Genomic DNA, 17,982 nt, shown 5'->3' on the forward strand with positions numbered 1-17,982 from the left:
GCTTACAATTTAGACACATTACTGGGGAGCTCTTGTTTGGACAATCCTGGTATTGATGTCCTTGTGTACCACAGTACCCACACGTATTTTCTATCTGTCTGTAGTTTCTTGATGAATGGCCTTGGCCAAGGCATCTGAAACAGCGAGAAGCTACCACAAAATCTTTAACCCAGTGCACAGATTTTGTTTGACTGAATTAGGACCTTCCTAACTAGGCCAGGCACCTCAATGGCCCAGTGCTGGCAACTCTTGTTTTTGGCATTTATCTTAAATCTTACCTTAATTTTATTTTTTAATTCTTCTGTTGAAAAATTATGTTCAATCAAGTTTTTGTGTAGAAAGTCACAAATTCATCTTTGGTAATTTTTTCTTATATCATACACTATAATAGTGGGATTCAATGGGAGTCAACATCCGATTTATTTGCCATTTCAATCAATATGCCTCTATCTCTCTCTCTCTCACTTTTCTAACTGATTTGACCTTTATTTGTTTAAATTCAGTTTTAAATTTTTTTGTTATTTCCTTAACTTTTTCATTTGTCTTTAATTCTGACTTCACTAGCTTTAACTATTACAACATGCTTGTGATGCAAACCCTTTGAGGATGAAAAACCAGTTACTTGTTCACCCATACTCTTGGCAGCTACGCTAGCATAGGTGACCGATGGAGTAACAAGAGGCAATTTGATTTTCTAGCGAAAATTTGTCTTTCATTCTGTGGATTTAACTCAAACTAATCTTTCTAGAGAATTAAAAACTTTGGTTACCTCTATTATCATTGTGGGAGTGACCTTGTCATCCTCTTTAATATATCTAACAATTTACTTTTTAACACAAACGTAAAATCAGTGGTTGTTGTTTAAACCTGTGAGCAGAACCATTTTGGTCTGTGGAGTTCAGCTCATCCTGAGCTGGATTTGAAGGTGGGTTGAAAGCTGAAAAATGTTCCAATTTATCCACTAACTTTACAAAAGGTTGTTCCAATTCTTGTAGTCCCACCTCCAGGATCTCAGGAGACATGTTTGTCACCTGGCATTACGGCAGAGGAGCCTAAGGTATCTAAGTCCACCATCAGGAAACAATATTAATTAGAGAAAGCTGAACTGTCAAAACTAGTGCTCTGTAGAAAAGTCCTTTCGTGGTGCAGTCACTGCCTGTATAAAAACTACAAATTTGGAACTCAACTGTCCAGGATCCAAGGAGCAATGTGAAGTTCAGCACAGGGATCAACCTAAAATCACAGATGCATAGAAGTTCATGTCAAAACACTAGGTCTAGTCAACTTCGTGAAAAGTTGATCACCAGCCCAGAGAACACTTCTGTCTGGATGGAAGCAGCTTAATTCACTGTTTACTCACTGCCAATACAGTGGATGGAGTGTGATTTTAAAGCAAAAAATATGTTGCTGACTTATAATAAATATAAGGAAATTTCTAGATGAAACGAAATCAACTTGAAAGATGTGCTGGAGGAAGTAATCACATGAAGTAGTTAAATTTTGAAGGCATCTCATTGGTAGAAGAACTGCAGACAAATTGCAAACTTGACATGTATGGGAGAAAGGGGAAGGGTTTTATTGATCTCAAAGTGAGATGAAAGCATAGTGGCAGAGATTTTGAACGTGTCTAATACTGGCTGACAGTCGTTTGAAATGCTCCCTTTGAGCACAGTATTACAATTTAAGAGAGGATTCAAAGCTGCAATGGGGGACTTACAAGAAGTCCATAAAAATGTTTTCCCCCCCTGAAAACTGTAAATGGACCTCACATCTGTAAAAACATCTGCTGTATCACTGCTATCCTTAGTGTTGGGAGTGTGCTTCCATTTTATATTTCATAAAAAATATTTTCATTGTTTTTATTTTATCACAATAAAAATGGTTATCATATGTTAACATTTTATTCATCATGAATGTTCTTTGTGGTTTGTGATGTCTGTTGTAATTTTTGGCTTTTAGTATTCAGATTTTGATATTCATGACAATTTTCTGGAATAGTGACCCTCACAAATAGCAAGGGTTATTGTACTACCTTTTCATCCATAGTATGTTTGAGTGGCTTTTATTTCTCCTTTCACTCCCCTACTATGCTCAAAATATAAAAAAATTTACTAGCTAACCAGTACTGTGTACCTGACAAGAATTGAGGGGGTGTATTTTCTGTTCAGCATGAAATTTGTCAGAAGAGCAGTGTTTGTTTTTAGTGTGGATATCATAATTATTTTAGATAAAATAGTGATTATTGTTGCTTCCAGTGGGTGTGCATATGCATTATGAAGATTATGCCAAATACAGTAAACCCCCGCTATTCGCGGTTGCTGATTTAATATAAAATGAAACCTAAAAAAAATGTGAATTTTAAAGCGCCGTGAACATTTTCCGCCATAAAAAAACATGGGCGTGGCTAAAATTATCTTTCCTGGTCAAAACAGCACTCAGTGGGTGGGGGGGGGGGATGACAATCGCGAATGTGGATGTTTCTTGCTAATCCTTGTTCAGTATGTGCTATGCGCTTGTCACGGAAGGTTTTGTCGTTTCTTTTAATTTATATGCTTATAAATTGATTAAAAAAAAAAAAAAAAAAGCAACGTAAAACAGACTTTTTCGAGTGTTTTAACGGAAGAAAGTAACTTTATTGTGGACATTCTTTCTAACCCATACAAAAATATGGCTACGAATAACAAGGGAAATGTGAAAATATCAAAGAAGGTGATGACATTAGCGAATAAAATTGAGTTATTAGAAAAAAATTCTAATGGTGAAAGTGTCTCCTCAGTGGCAAAACATTATAAAATCAACGAGTCAATGGTCCGATCAATCAAGAAATCGGAAGAAAATATCCGCCGTAGTGTCTGAAAACGCGCTAATTGTTCAAAAATTTGCTCTACTCGTGAAGTTAAATTAGAAAAGATGGAAAAGGCTTTAAATCTGTGGATAGAAGACCGAACTCAAAATAAAATTCCGTTAAGTTCACTGATCATTCGTGAAGAGGCAAAACTCCTTTATCAACACTTTAGCGAAACTGGTGATGGCACTGGCGGGATAAGTTTTTTAGCTAGCAAAGGCACTGGTTTGAAATTTCTAATAAATATTACATTTAATATTAAATTGTTATTTTCATTTCGATGCCATATGCTTGCATTTCACTATGTACTGTTTATGTACATAGTCATATTATGAAGATACATATAATACATACAGACAAAATTTTAGACTAGTTTTTCTTATATATTTCATACTTTGGAACGGAACCCCTTTATTACTATGGGAGCCATAACTCAGCATTTGCGTTTTCGGTATTCGTGGCATTTCTTAGGAACGTAACCCCCACGAATCGCGGGGGTTTACTGTATATAAAAATAATTTATTCGTGCAGTAGGGTATTTATATTTCATAACCATCATTCTGAATCTGATATAGAATTGGAGAAGTATGGTCATGGAACAATCGGATGTTTTCCTTGTGTGTTTTAAATATTTCACATTCTTAGAAAATTTCTCCAGTGCATCTTTATGAAGTACACCTAAACCTCTTTTTACGCGTTAGATACGTTCCTAAAAATTATGCGTAAAAAGAACTACCGACTCCATAGGAAAAGTGAAGATTGGTGGTTTGAAACCTGAAATAAAAGCAAAATAATGAAAAAATCAAACATTAAAATTCGTTATGATCATAAAATTTTTATTTACATTTCATGGAGAACACACATACCTATAATGAATTTTAATAGGTTAAAAAAAAAAAAACATTCATTTCAGTTGTTTGCAAAGGATTCTATAAAAAAATTGTTATTCACTATCAGTTTCTGACAATAAACGCAAAAGCTTTAGTTTTCGTGAGACTAATATCACTAGAACTACTAGATATGGTATTATCATCATCGACTTCTGCCTCAACTTGTGGAATTCTTCTTGTCATGTCTTGAACAAAAGTACCATTGGTTGTTTCAGTAGTTTTAGGCATGAACTTAGTTTTTAATCGCTGTGTTGATGCTTTAGATAAGCTGTGATATAATTCTCTGTATGAAGACATTAACAACTTAAGCTCACGTGAAAACTTCCCAGCATGTTCTTCATTTGGATCATGTCGGGCAAAATTATTGCCTAAATTACTGGCCAGTTTAAAACCTTTAATTATATCAATAGTAAAAGTAGGATTATCTTAATTATTATCATTAACTTCTTCGCTTTCACATGTCTCAGAAACAATCTCCACTATTTCGTCTTCGCTTAGAGGTTTATCAGTTAACAATTCTTTGATATCTGCCGACATAAGATCATAGAATCCTCCGCCAATTTCACATGCCAAACTTATTATATTGGGGAATTCTGCAGTATGGTTGCGGGCCAAATAGCATTCCAGCATGCATTCATAGTTTCTGGTCTCAATTCAGATAACGAAAATTGAACCTGATCAATACGATCCATAATTGAAAATTTTTTCCACACATCCATAACTGACAGTGTTTCATCATCATTTAGCTTGTTCAAAACGAACTGAAATGTTCATCTGACATATGTTTTAAAAGTCGCAATTATACCCTGATCTAGAGGTTGTAGCAATGATGTGGTATTGGGCAGCAGAAAACAGAATTGCACATTTGGGTGTTCTGTGGCAGGATGACCCGGTGCATTATCAAGAATCAAAAGCACTTTAAATTTGAGACGCTTGTCATTCAAATAGTGTCTAACTTCTGGCACAAAATGTTTGTGGAACCACTCAGTGAAAATATCAATGGTCACCCAAGCTTTTTGTTGGCCATCCAATGAACTGGCAATTTTTGAAAATCTATGCCTTTCATTTGCTGTGGTCTTAATGATCGATTTATGAGCAGTGGGTTTAACATCCAATCTCCTAAAGCGTTCGAACAAAATAGGAGTGTTATGCAATCCTTTGCTGCTTTGAACCCACCAAGAGTTTTTTGCATTTTTGATACGTAAGTTCTGTTTGTCATTTTTTCTAGAAAAGGCCAGTTTCATCCATATTCGAAACTTGTTCACGAGTGTAACCTCCTTCAATTATTTTAGCAAGTTTTTGTGGAAATGCTTTAGCAGCTGTTTCATCAGCAGAAGCCATTTCACCTTTGAATTTTATATTATGAAGAGCATGTCTTTTAATAAACTTAGCCAGCCAACCATTGCTTGCATGAAATTCATATTTTTTCCTCGATTGAGATGAAGTATCTGGCTGCAGTTTTTTAATCTGTTCATAAAATCTCAATGCTGATTGCTTGATGGAATTTCCGTCAACTGGCATTCTTTTTTGTACCTTATCTTCTATCCACATCACTAAAGCTTTTTCGGCCTTTACTAGAACAACTTATTGTGTATGATGATAATTTCACACTCGATTTTGTACCAGAACATACTGCTTTTCTAATAGCCTCTTCAATTTTCTTTATAGATCTGATAGTTGATTCAAGAACTCCAAAATGCTTACCCACAGCCATCGCACCTTCTCCAGTTTGAAGATGATCTAAAATTTGAATTTTTATATGCCTTCCTTATTATTATTATTATTATTATTTTTTTTTTTTTTTGTTATCGGCAACATCATGTGAGGGCTGGATTAAAATCTTTGGTTAATGAAATGAAAGTTTGAAAATTACATACAATGTAGCTTACCATTTATTATTTCTTGGCAAAATTATTAATTTTATAATGTGATTTTTATTTTGATTTCACTTAAAAAATGCAAAAAATGCAACTGTGTTGTCTACTCAAACACCGAATTCAAACTGCTTTTTTATGCGCAGTCAGTTATGTAATTCGGGGAATTCCCAATAAATGAAATTCGCGAAAATTTTCTAAGGTGATACGAGAAACCAAATTCGAACTGCAAACAATTCGGGGAATTTTAGAATTTTCTTGAATTATGGATTTTTTCCCAACTTAGACTTTAGGTTGGTCGCATAAAAAAAAAATTTATTTTTGATATCCCAATTCGCGTAAAAAGAGGTTTGCATGCCTTATATTATTTTATTTTTATCAAAAAATAAATTTTGGTCAGAAAAACTAGGTTTTCCAAAATTTTCATGTTAGAAATCCTCTTCATATAGAAAGTGGTTACAAAAATTATAAAATTAATTTTATTTTTAATTAAAAAACTGTCTTAATTATTAATATACGGGGTGTGTATAGATAGATGGTGGGAACACTTTCAGTGATTTATTGCATAAAGACTAGGACAGATATCAGTGTCATATACATACTACATACCTTGTGATAGAGAAAATGTCAAAGAATTTTTTACATCACATCACAACGATTCAATGTGGGAATAGCATGTGACACATCAAATATCCACACTGTACCCTGTCCAACATATCCTGCGTGACTGTGGTGGTAGCTTCTTCAATTCTCTGCTTTAGTTCCTGGATATCACGTGGCAAAGGTGGTACATAAACACAATCCTTTATGTAGCCCCACAAGAAGAAATCACATTGAGTTAAGTCCGGTGATCTCAGCGACCATTTCAAGAAATGTTCGTCCCTTTCTCCATCACTTGTGTAGCTCATTGTTAAGGTAGGCCCAAACGTCATTACGCAAGTGGGGAGGGGGTCCTGTCTTGCTGGTAAATAAGTTCATTACTATCATCCTGAACTTGAGACATCAACCATTGCTGAAGCATATTGAGGTAGTATAACCCAGTTACAATGCCTTCAGCAAAGAAGAAAGGTCCATACAGTTTTTGGCACAACAAGGTGCAGAAAACATTAACCTTCAGTGAATCACGCTCGTATTCAATTCTCTCACTCGTTCCGCTTATCAACAGTAACACCAGGCTGGCCACTGCTCTTTCCCGAACACAATAAACCCATGTTTACAAATTGTTTATGCCACTTGTAAATAGCCTTTTTTGTTGGTGCCTCTTTATTGTACACATTTCAAAATTTCGTTTGACCATCTGTTGCACACTTGCTCTTATCAAACAGTAGCACCCAAAATGCCTTTTCGGGATTGGAAACTGCCATCTTTCAACACGTGGTGTGTGGTAGAGGTATGGCAGGTAACGCCAACTGGCATGAATGTTGGAACTACACGTGTTGGCAGTAACAACTGTGAAACTTGCATGTTTTCTCTTTCACATGGTATAAATAAGTAAATGGTATCTCTCTTACTTAATGTGCAATAAATTATTGAAAGTGTTCCCACCATTTACAGACACACTATATAACAAAATGTCTTGAAGTGCTATTCTGTTGTGTTAAATAAGGTTCTGGTTATAAAAACATTTGACATGAAGGTTTAAAAAACCCTTCTTTCTGGTGCTGAATTAGGCAGTATTCTCAGTCTCAAACAAAAGTTTACATTTTTTTTTTTTTGTGTAATACCCAGAATATTAAGAGATTAGCTTCTTCTGCTACTTCCATGTCAAATTACTGTTAAGAATTTCTTAGTAGTCTTCAATCGAAGACTACTAAGAAATTCTATTACACTGTGCATTTTCTTCATGATGCAGATAATTTGATCCTAATTCTAGTTTGTAATTAGTATATCCTGATTTAAGATTCTTTCTTTGTAGTTGCAAGTAAACAGACATATTCTTCACCCTCTAATGTTGGTTATGCATCAACTCGTCAGACCACAACACCAAAAGCTCAGCCTACAGGGGCACAGTCAGGATCTTCATCTTACATGTATTCTAGTGGAAATGCAGCTGGTGGTTCAACAACAAGCTATAGTAGCTCATATAGTGGTGCAGCAACTACTACTTATGCTGGTAAGTCACTTTTCAAGTATTTCATATATAATTTCAAATACTAATTTTTTTATAAATATCTTGCTGTTTTTAACTTTAAAATAGTATAAAATGCTGACTTAACAAATATAATGAATACAATACTCTGCGCAATAAAAATTTATTTTGTATTAAGTGTAGTATGTTCACTATGAAATAAGTCCTAAATACAGTAGAATGTCAGTTGTCTGGAATAATTTGAAAGGCTGATCTTTCTTCCTTTTTTTTTTAATTAGCTGTACCAATTTTTTAATTGGTACAGTAAGTGCCAGTTATTGGGGACCATGTTTCCAAATTGAAGTTTTATTCTAATAAGTGGAAGATTAAGTTTACTACCCACTTATAACAGATTGTACAAACAAAAAGCCCAATGAACCAAAAACTGCAAATTGTTTATATTGTTTTGTGGTTGTGACCTCTAGAATGCTATGTGACATTCAGAAATGTGCTTTAGAAAAATATCACAAAGACTACTGAGTTTTCTCAGAAACCACGAGTCAATTTCAGATTAGTTTAGATCCAGATTCGGTAAGAATAATATCGGCCTGAAGCTGTACGATTTATTAATTATATATATATATATATACATATATATACTATCATTGAATTATAATAAATGAATAAATAATTAAGCATTCATTAGAGGCAGCGACATGCAATTCCTCCATATGAAGCTGAAATACATCCATTATTTTAAATTAAATAAACCATAGGCCAGTAGTATGGCAAAAACTGTAGAGCGAAAATTAACATAAAAATAACCCAAATAAACAATCGAACGAAAAGAAAGAATAGATATAAATAGTAGCCCAGAAACCCTAATATAATTTCGATCTTTAAATCCAATTAACAAAAACTATACAAATTTTAGGATAATGCCAATTAGTTATTAATTTAGTGGTACCCCCCCGAGAGGTACCAGTTCCGAAAGACGTGAAATATCACCCAAAGAGGGTTAAAGGAACTACCAAACGATAACAAAATCAAAATAAACTAAAATAAAATAGACTGACCATCATGCCCCATATCGACAGAGGACCACGAGGCCAATAATGGTCATGGAATCGCTGCATTTCAGTCGTCATACAAAACATCGCAAAGGCGGAAATATCGAAGAACCAAACCACCCTTCCATTCTCCGATAGATCAACCAATGCAGAGGATTTGTATGGCGGTGGTCCTTATGCAGCGAAAATAAACTATAGAACAGACAGCACTCTAAAGCAGAGCCACACCACTGACATACTGTAAACTGAATCAGCTTATATTGAAGAAAAAAAGAAAATAGATGGCGGCACAGGCGTTGCTAAATTAGCATATCGACCCATTACTACTGAATTATATTAAATAGTTGACGAAAATTAAATTATAATAAAAAATTAAAATAATTAAGATAATTAAGCATTCATTAGAGGCAGCAACTTGCAATTCCTCCATATGAAGCCGAATATATACTATCATTGAATTATATTAAATAAAGTTAAATTATAAATGAATAAATAATCTGCTTTAGAGTGCTGTCTGTTGTATAGTTTATTTTCGCTGCATAAGGACCACCGCCATACAAATCCTCTGCATTGGTTGATCTATCGGAGAATGGAAGGGTGGTATGGTTCTTCGATATTTCCGCCTTTGCGATGTTTTGTATGACGATTGAAATGCAGCGATTCCATGACCATTATTGGCCTCGTGGTCCTCTGTCGATATGGGGCATGATGGTCAGTCTATTTTATTTTAGTTTATTTTGATTTTGTTATCGTTTGGTAGTTCCTTTAACCCTCTTTGGGTGATATTTCACGTCTTTCGGAACTGGTACCTCTTGGGGGGGGTACCGCTAAATTAATAACTAATTGGCATTATCCTAAAATTTGTATAGTTTTTGTTAATTGGATTTAAAGATCGAAATTATATTAGGGTTTCTGGGCTACTATTTATATCTATTCTTTCTTTTCGTTCGATTGTTTATTTGGGTTATTTTTATGTTAATTTTCGCTCTACAGTTTTTGCCATACTACTGGCCTATGGTTTATTTAATTTAAAATAATGGATATATATATATATATATATATATTTTTTTTTTTTTTTTTTTTTTTTTCAATTTTTTTACAGTAAAATGTGAATGAAATGAAAATGCATAGTTTTACCATTGCAACAAAAAACGGAAATTATTAATAGAATTAGAAAAGGTGAAAATTTAGGAAATCTCTCCAAAGAGTTTAATGTGGGGACTTCAACAATTTACGACATCAAGAATAATTTCAATGATATAACAGAATTTGTGTCGATTATGTATAGCGAAGGAGGGTCTAGCAGAAAAAAGACAGTCAAAACTTGAAAATGCAACTTTAGAGGAGTACACTTTATATTTGTGGCTTCTTCAGAAGCGAAGTTTAGGTGAACCAGTGTATGGCTCAATGTTGTGTGAAAAAGCATTGGATTTTAATCATTAAGAGGTAATGAAGATTTGAAGGCAGGCACAGGTTGGCTGAAAAATTTTAAACCGAGACACTGTATGTGAACTAGATATTGAAGGAGAGAAACTTTCTGCAGATGAATTGGCAGTGGTGTCCTAAATTTGCTTCAGCTGTAGAAAATTGTGAGAAAGAAAGCATTTATAACGATGAGATGGGCTTGTTATGGAAAGCATTACCAAGAAAAACCCTAGCCACTAAAAGAGAGGCTCCTCTGTAGCCAGGTGGGAAGGAGCATCAGTGCGTAGCACACGCTTCTTGATTAGACCGGGGTTCGAGCCCGTCACCACCAAATACGGAGGATGTAGAAAGGTCAGGGAATGACCACTGCATATCCCGGAGCAATATGGCCTTAGTTGCTAATGCTCCTAAAAACCAAAACAACAACAACTAAAAGAGAACTGCCTGCACCAGATTTTAAGATAAGAAAAGCGTGAGTTACAATTGCTATGTGTGCAAATGCTATTGGGGCACACAGATTGCCCATGCTCGTTATCAGTAAGTCAAAAAAAACAGAGCATTTAAAAATATTTAAAATTTTCCTGCTTTGTATAAAAATAAAAAAAAATCCGTCGATGGATGTGTGTTTTCCGATATTGGTTTATAAATTTTTTGGAGTTTAATTAATCTTAATTATTTAATTTAATCGTAAGGTAAGATTAAATTTATTTAATCTTTTAATCTTACCTTATGTTCGATTATCCGTAAAATTTGTCTATCTGGTCATATTTGATCATATAGCTACACTACTGTAACTATATGATCTTTCCCTAAATCCGATGAAATTTCAAAATCTCGTTGTGCTCGGTCATCACATGACATGTAACTGAAATTTTCTTTTCTGTATGGTGAAAAAAAAAAATATATAACACAATACCAATGCTAGTATAGATCTATTGGATTTATTGCCAGACTTAGCCACTGTTAGGTTGCTTTCGTTGCGCTCATAATTAGTGCAGAGAACAATGTGTGTGGCGTGTTTACTGATGCTGGTAATATATGGGATTTTTTAAAATTCATACTGGTAACGAAAATCAGGTACTGAAATATATTTATCTGCATGTCTTCCCTAGCTATTCATACAGCTATCTGCTATGTCAGTGTAGTTGCAGAGTGCAAGGGCAAGTGGTGTGCTGCCAAGCCAAATAATCACCATCCTCTCTGCACTGTGTGGAAAACACCCTGAGTTTGAATGTTGTCAGTGACAAAGGCAATTTTTATGGGTTTTTTGCACATGGCTGAGTTTGTCCCAGGTGTTGGTAGCATAGTTTTTCTCCAAGAAACTCAGTTTTTTCTTGCATCAGGGAAACAGCAAATCAACCACAGAACACATGCAATTTACATACATACATACATACGTACAGAGCAGTATAAGTTGCTGGTGCGTCAAAAAAAAAAAAAAAAAAAACCTCTACCGTGTTACCAAGCTGTGGAGCAGTTACCTACGAGTCCTAAATATGGTAAATGAATAATGATTTGCCCTCAATTCAAAAGTAGCTTAATTTGGAAAGAACCAGTTGTGTAATGTTAGCCTAATTGTAATGTTATCATAGAAAACATACTTGGTAAAATTATTGGATTTTAATTAAAATGAAACAGCTTGCTATATTAACAGCAATACTATTTGCTATATTGCTATTACTGTAGCAAGTTTTGCTTAGAAGACACCACTGTTACCCGTATTCATGTAAATATGGTACCGGACCCAATAGTCAGAAAGCTTGTGGCCAGTGGCTTTCTGGATTTTGGTGATTTCTGGCCTTAGCATGAGAAATTAGAACACACACACAAAATAAATAATAAAACTTATATTAATGTTTACTTTATTTAAAAGTGCTGGTAAATACAGATTTTAATGCCACTGAAAGAAAAAAAAAAGAGAACCAAAAAAAAAAAAAAAAAGAAAGCAGAATATAAAAATTAAAATAGGTTATTTAAAAAATAAAAATACAGTACATGTACAGTATAATAAAATCCTAAAAATCAAGCGTATATAATAAAAGATACTGGAACCTCAGTGTAGGGTCTTAATTTTGTCCTTTTGGATATCATTACTTCTGGCAATGAATACGCGCTGTGCAATTTCAATTGTAATGTGAGTGGTGATATCTTAACACCAGCATTTTTCATATTTCATCTCTCTCTCACGCACACAGTGGGAGTGATAAGCATATCATTTTATAGCTAGAAAATGTCTGTAAACTTTTCCACTCATTACGGAAAGAATACATTTGTATTGAACCCTTGTTTTCACTGCTGTGGATTCCATTTATTTGGGACAAATCTTAAAGAACAGAACCCAATCAAGAAAATAGCCAGGGCTTACTTCGCTTAATTGGGACAACATGCCATTTAATCGGGGCAGGAGACCGCAGCACTCGAGATTACCATACAATTGTCTCCGACCATACCACATGGTTCAGTCTGATTTCTGGAGGTCACAGTAGTTCCCTGTTTATTGGGCTTTTCTGTTAGTGCTTCAATCATAAAAAAATTAATTTTCAGAATCTGCTCTTCATTCCTATTTTTTAAGCTTCGTAACTTGTTGTTCTCACTTGCGTGTATTGTTTTTTTTTTTTTTTTTTTTTCTTTTTTTCTTTTATATTTTTCCATTTCCAACTGTCCAGCTGACTTTTTAATTCAGATGGTTTTTAGATTGGACAAATATAAATTTTTTTTCCATACAATCTCTGTGTAATAAAGAAATAGATTAAACATAGTTTTAATGTAGTATTGTTACTTGCATGAGTAACACAAATGTTACTCATGCAAGTAACACATGAGTAATACACAAAGCATGCATGAGTCCATGCATGCTTTGTGTATTGTTGTGTAAAGATTTATAAATATGTCGTTGTGTGATGTAGTGTTGGATGTAGCTATATACCGAATGCTTTTCAGTACACGCATTTGACTTGAACATGTCCTGAGGGGGTCGAGAAAAAATGTTTATTTTTATGGTGTTAGTTTGTTTTTCTCTCAATAGATGGTGGTAGTTATAATTTCAGAATTTAACATTGATTTTATTTTTAGTGACGCGATCGTCGTGGATATTGAGCGGAGACATTGCCTTGCAACTGTGTGGGTTCCTCTGTTAGAATTGGGTTAGATGTAGGTTTCGAATGTATCGATTGTGATGTCATAGTGAATTTTTGTGAATATTTTTAGTGTTAATTATGTGGCAATGCATTGCTGCGACACGCACCTTGTGTGCAGGATGAAAAACTTTTTGAAATTAACAACTGCTAAATGAAAAAATTTAGCAGTTGTTAAAAGGTTACCTGTTCTTGAATAGCTAAAAATTAAACCTGTGTGTGAATATTTTTAACGTTAATTATGTGGCAATGCATTGTGGGTGGTGTATTTTGGGGATGTTAATTATGTGGCAATGCATTGGGGATGTTTATGTTGTGGGGGCAGTCAGACTTTATGTGCAGCAGAAGGTTGGTGACGGTTCTAGGATGGTTAGGGGGGGCTACGACCGGGTGCTCTTTGGACGGTTCGGGTTGCAAGAGGGTGCCAACCTTCACTCTCTCTGCATGTGTTGGATTGGGTTGCACAGGGGAAAAAAAAAATCAGAAATGAGCCCTAATTAATATGGTCTCTGTATCGTCTCAAGAGGGGAAAGATTTGTCATCCTGAAGAGGATTTGTGTGGGTGGGGAAAATTTTTCTGTCCACTAGTTGACATTGTTTATTTCTGTTCTGGTAGGTGGCACTGTTGTGTTTTGTCGATCGACAGTGGCTCATAGTTGTAGTGTGTATTGTTACTGGGAGGGTGGCATGAACGGACGTCTTTTGTGAAAGTGTAAAAACGATCGCCTGTGATATTCAAATGAACTTAAATGAACAGTTTGAATTAATAATAAAAGAAATTGCCATTTCTAACGATTCGGGTACATATTCTCCTGTGATCCGTCCAGTTTGTACATGGTGTCAATTGCCTTTTAAGTTCCGAAGACAGAACCATTGGTTGGAGGATAATAACCACAGAATTCTGTGGCAGGTTGGTGATTTATCATAAGGTAGTATCCGGACATGGTTATGGTCTAAAACAAACATCGACCGTATTTTTGTTAAAGGACTAGAAAAAATAATATTGAAAAACTTTACAACACTGCCCCTTACAGATGTGTCCAATCTGAACTGTCCGCAAATCAGCAAACTCCATTTCGATACAGTAGTGTGTCCTTTTCGTCATTGTAGTCGTTATTCCGCAACCCTCATTTCACAATTGCTCTGGTTGTGGCACGCGCACACACACACACACACACTAGTAAGTTTAGTTACAAAATGCAGAACTATAGTTTTAAGTGTTCTATAAAGTTACAGTCTTAATAATTAATTGATAAGGAGATGTATATTTATTTTTCACTTCACTATTAATCACAGTAAAAGGGGGGAAAAAATGATTAATTTAAAAAAATGAATGTTCCTGAAATGTAATGCACTGTGTACATTAACTAACCTGTTTATTCTCAGGAAACAGTAATAAATTTTATCTCTTTGTTTGTGACATGGGTGTACGTTTTCTATATCATGCTTGTTTTCCTCATATCACACAATAGTCCTTCAGCTGTCAGTAAAACAGTTTATTTGCATTCATTTCAATTTTCAGCTATTTGAAACAAAATATCTGCATGTGTTGACATGGTTGTTCCAAGTTTTCCTTTTGTGGGGTGGGGGTAAGGAAATAATTGATGGTGATTATTCTGTGGTAGGAGTGCTGGTTTTCCTACTTACCTCTGTTTATTGGTTGAGTGGAGGGGATAGTAATGACCAAAAGATGCCAGACTATTGTGAAGAGTGATATTCTTACTTAGCTATGCTTTGTGCAGCAGTTCCCAAACTACTGTGATTTACGAACCCTTTCAAAAATCAAAACAAGTTTTCTGACCCATATCAGGGACAAAATTTTTAAATCAACTAGATGATTGCTATTTGTATCAACATGTCAGGGAAAGGAATACTCTAGAGCTCATCATCACCCATGAACCAGATGACATAATAGGGTTTACAGTACAGGAACGATTAGCAGAAAGTGATCACAGAGTTCTACAGTGGGCGATGAGGACAAAGGTAGCAGTAGCTAAAGGCAAAGGAAGGGAATATAATGTCAGGAAAGGAAATTACGATGCTACATGTCCTCTGTTAACTGGGTAGATATCTCACAGAGAGTGAATACAACTGAATTATGGTATACCTTTAAAACATTAATCACAGAAGCCTTGAATGCTTATGTACCAAAAAAAAAAAAAAAAAAAAACCTCCACAAGGAGGATTCCAATTTGGATGATAATGAAGTTGCCAAATTACTTGAGCAGAAAAAAATGGCATGGAAAAGTTAGAGCAATAAAAAGTAGTGAAGCCTATAACAGCTACAAATTGATCTGTAATAGTGCCACAAAAAGGTTAAGCTGGCAAAGGCAGATTATGACAGATCACTGGCAAAGATGGGGGGGTGGGGGGAATAAGGAATCCTTCACATATAAAGAAGAGGACAAACCAAATTGAACCCTTATGTAATGGGCATGGGATAGTATTAGATACCCCAGCTGAAGTTGCAGATGAACTGAACAGTTACTTTGCATCTATATTTACAGAAGAAAAAACCCTTCACATCAATGAGAAATTATGGGAGTGAAATTGAAAAAAATGTAATTAACAATGTTGAAATTTCGCATGTTTATTTAATGAAAAACTTTCGAGCCTACAGGCCAGTAAGGCTCCTGGGGTTGATGGCATTTACCCTATAATCTTAAGGAGGTGTGAAGTGAGTGCGTTGAACCATTGAGGCTAATTATGAGAGCATCACTGGACTCATCATCACCCATGAACCAGATGACATAATTGGTAGTGATTTCGTGGGATTGTGAAAGTGCTAATGTATCTCTAGTATATAAGGGTGGTTCTAAGAGTGAAGTGGGAAATTACCGGCCGGTTAGTCCAACTTCAGTAGTGGTGAAAATCATGGAGACTATGTTCAAGGGTGAAATTCAGGATCACTTAGATAGAAATGGAATTCTGAAGGATACACAGTATGGTTTTGTGAAGGGGAAATCATGTTTAACCAATCTGGTTAACTATTTTGACAGGATCACTCAAGAGCTGTACTCAAGGCATAATTTCGATGTTATTTATTTGGATTTCAGCAAAGCAATTGACTCAATCTCACATGAGTGGTTACTTTATGAGCTGGAACAGGTTGTAATCACAGGGAAAAACCTTAGTTGGATAGCAGGGTGGCTTCAAGGCAGGAGGCAGAGGGTTGTGATAAATGGTTATTCCTCAGATTGGGTTGACGTAAGAGGTGGGGTTCCGTAAGGATCAGTATTAGGACCACTGTTGTTTTTAATTTTCATAAATGACATAGATGAGACGATAGAGGGCGTGATGTCTAAATTTGCAGATGATGCAAAGATTGGTAGAGTAGTTAATGATCCCTGCCAAGCAGAGCTTTCAGAATGACCTAGATAGACTTCAGGAATGGTCAGAAAAATAGCAACTATGCTTTAATACAGCAAAGTGTAAGGTATTGCACCTGGGGAACAGTAACCCCAAAATAACTTGTACACTTTGCAGATTTGAATTAAAGCCGGTAGTGGAGGAAAGAAACTTGGGTATTAACGATACGGTCAGATATGAAGTTCTCCGAGCTTGTAGACTAGTTGCAAGGAAGGCCCATGGTGTCCTATCGATGATTCATCGAACAATCGCTAGTAGAGATAAGGACTTCATAATCCCATTATATAAGGCTATTGTTAGATGACACTTGGAATACTGTGTTCAAGTATGGAGACTGCAACCAAAGAAAGACATTGTTCTTCTTGAAAGAGTCCAAAGGTGGGTAACTCGCCTGGAGATCGGCAAAAGGGCGTCTATATGAGGAAAGATTTCGAATATGTGGGTTGCAGAGCTTGGAAACTAGACACTTTAGAGGAGACTTGATTGAGGAGTTTAAGGTTCTGAGAGGCAGAAGCAAAATGACTGAAGATGAAATTTTTGTGGTTATAAATGATTCTAGAGTAAGGCGCCATAATTTCAAGTTAGTGGGGGGGGGGTGAAACTGGATTTCAGGAAGTTTTATTTTTGCTAGCGAGTTATAACTTACTGGAATAGCTTGCCTTCATGGGTGGTAGAGGCTGACGGTCTGGGGAAATTCAAAGGGCAGCAGGAAATGCAATGGTTGTCCATTTCCGTTCCTCTTATTAATTTTTATTATTATTATTTTTTTAAAATTTTCTTATTATTAATTTGTTTTTATTATTATTTTATTTATTTATTTATTAATTTTTTAGCTGGTACAGTATAAACCATAGGCTTCCCTGCACCATGTGGCCATTACTAATACTATTCTCAGACATTTTGTGGTATTTCTTGTATCACTATTTCAGTGACTGTAAAGGTAGCTTATACTGACTTTAAAATTATTAAATTATGGTGGCTTGATTTGCATAGTTAACTTGATTAGAAATTTCTTACTTGCCAATATTTAGCATTTTGGTACAGTAGTTTGCAATTGTAAACTGCTGTCTTGGTAAGCAGTTGATTATATTTATTTAGTTATTAGAAAACCCCAAATATGAGAAGTATTAGAACCTTTAGTACTGTGCATAGGTTAAAGGTTGAGAAGATTGAAGTAGATAATTGTTGACATTACATTTGAACATGTATGTAGATGGCAATTTTCAGAAAATGCATATGAAGGAAGGCCGTACCAGGAAATGGAAGTTGAATGAATAAATGAGAAGAAGAAAAGTTGGTACTGTGAA

The 17,982-nt window shown here is 35.2% G+C and overlaps 1 protein-coding gene across 1 annotated transcript in view; it reads left to right on the plus strand.

The window, feature by feature from the left end:
- Zn72D (Zinc-finger protein 72D) overlaps nt 1-17,982 on the plus strand; it is a 220,494-nt gene that overhangs the window by 84,102 nt on the left and 118,410 nt on the right. The window contains exon 4 of the mRNA XM_090371344.1: nt 7,525-7,722. Coding sequence (XP_090227470.1) covers nt 7,525-7,722 — 198 coding nt within the window. The remainder of the gene's footprint in view (nt 1-7,524; nt 7,723-17,982) is intronic.

The sequence above is a fragment of the Mastigoproctus giganteus genome, chromosome 1 (assembly GCF_048544385.1).
Source record: "Mastigoproctus giganteus isolate SK-2022 chromosome 1, ASM4854438v1, whole genome shotgun sequence".
NCBI classification, from domain to species: domain Eukaryota; kingdom Metazoa; phylum Arthropoda; class Arachnida; order Uropygi; family Thelyphonidae; genus Mastigoproctus; species Mastigoproctus giganteus.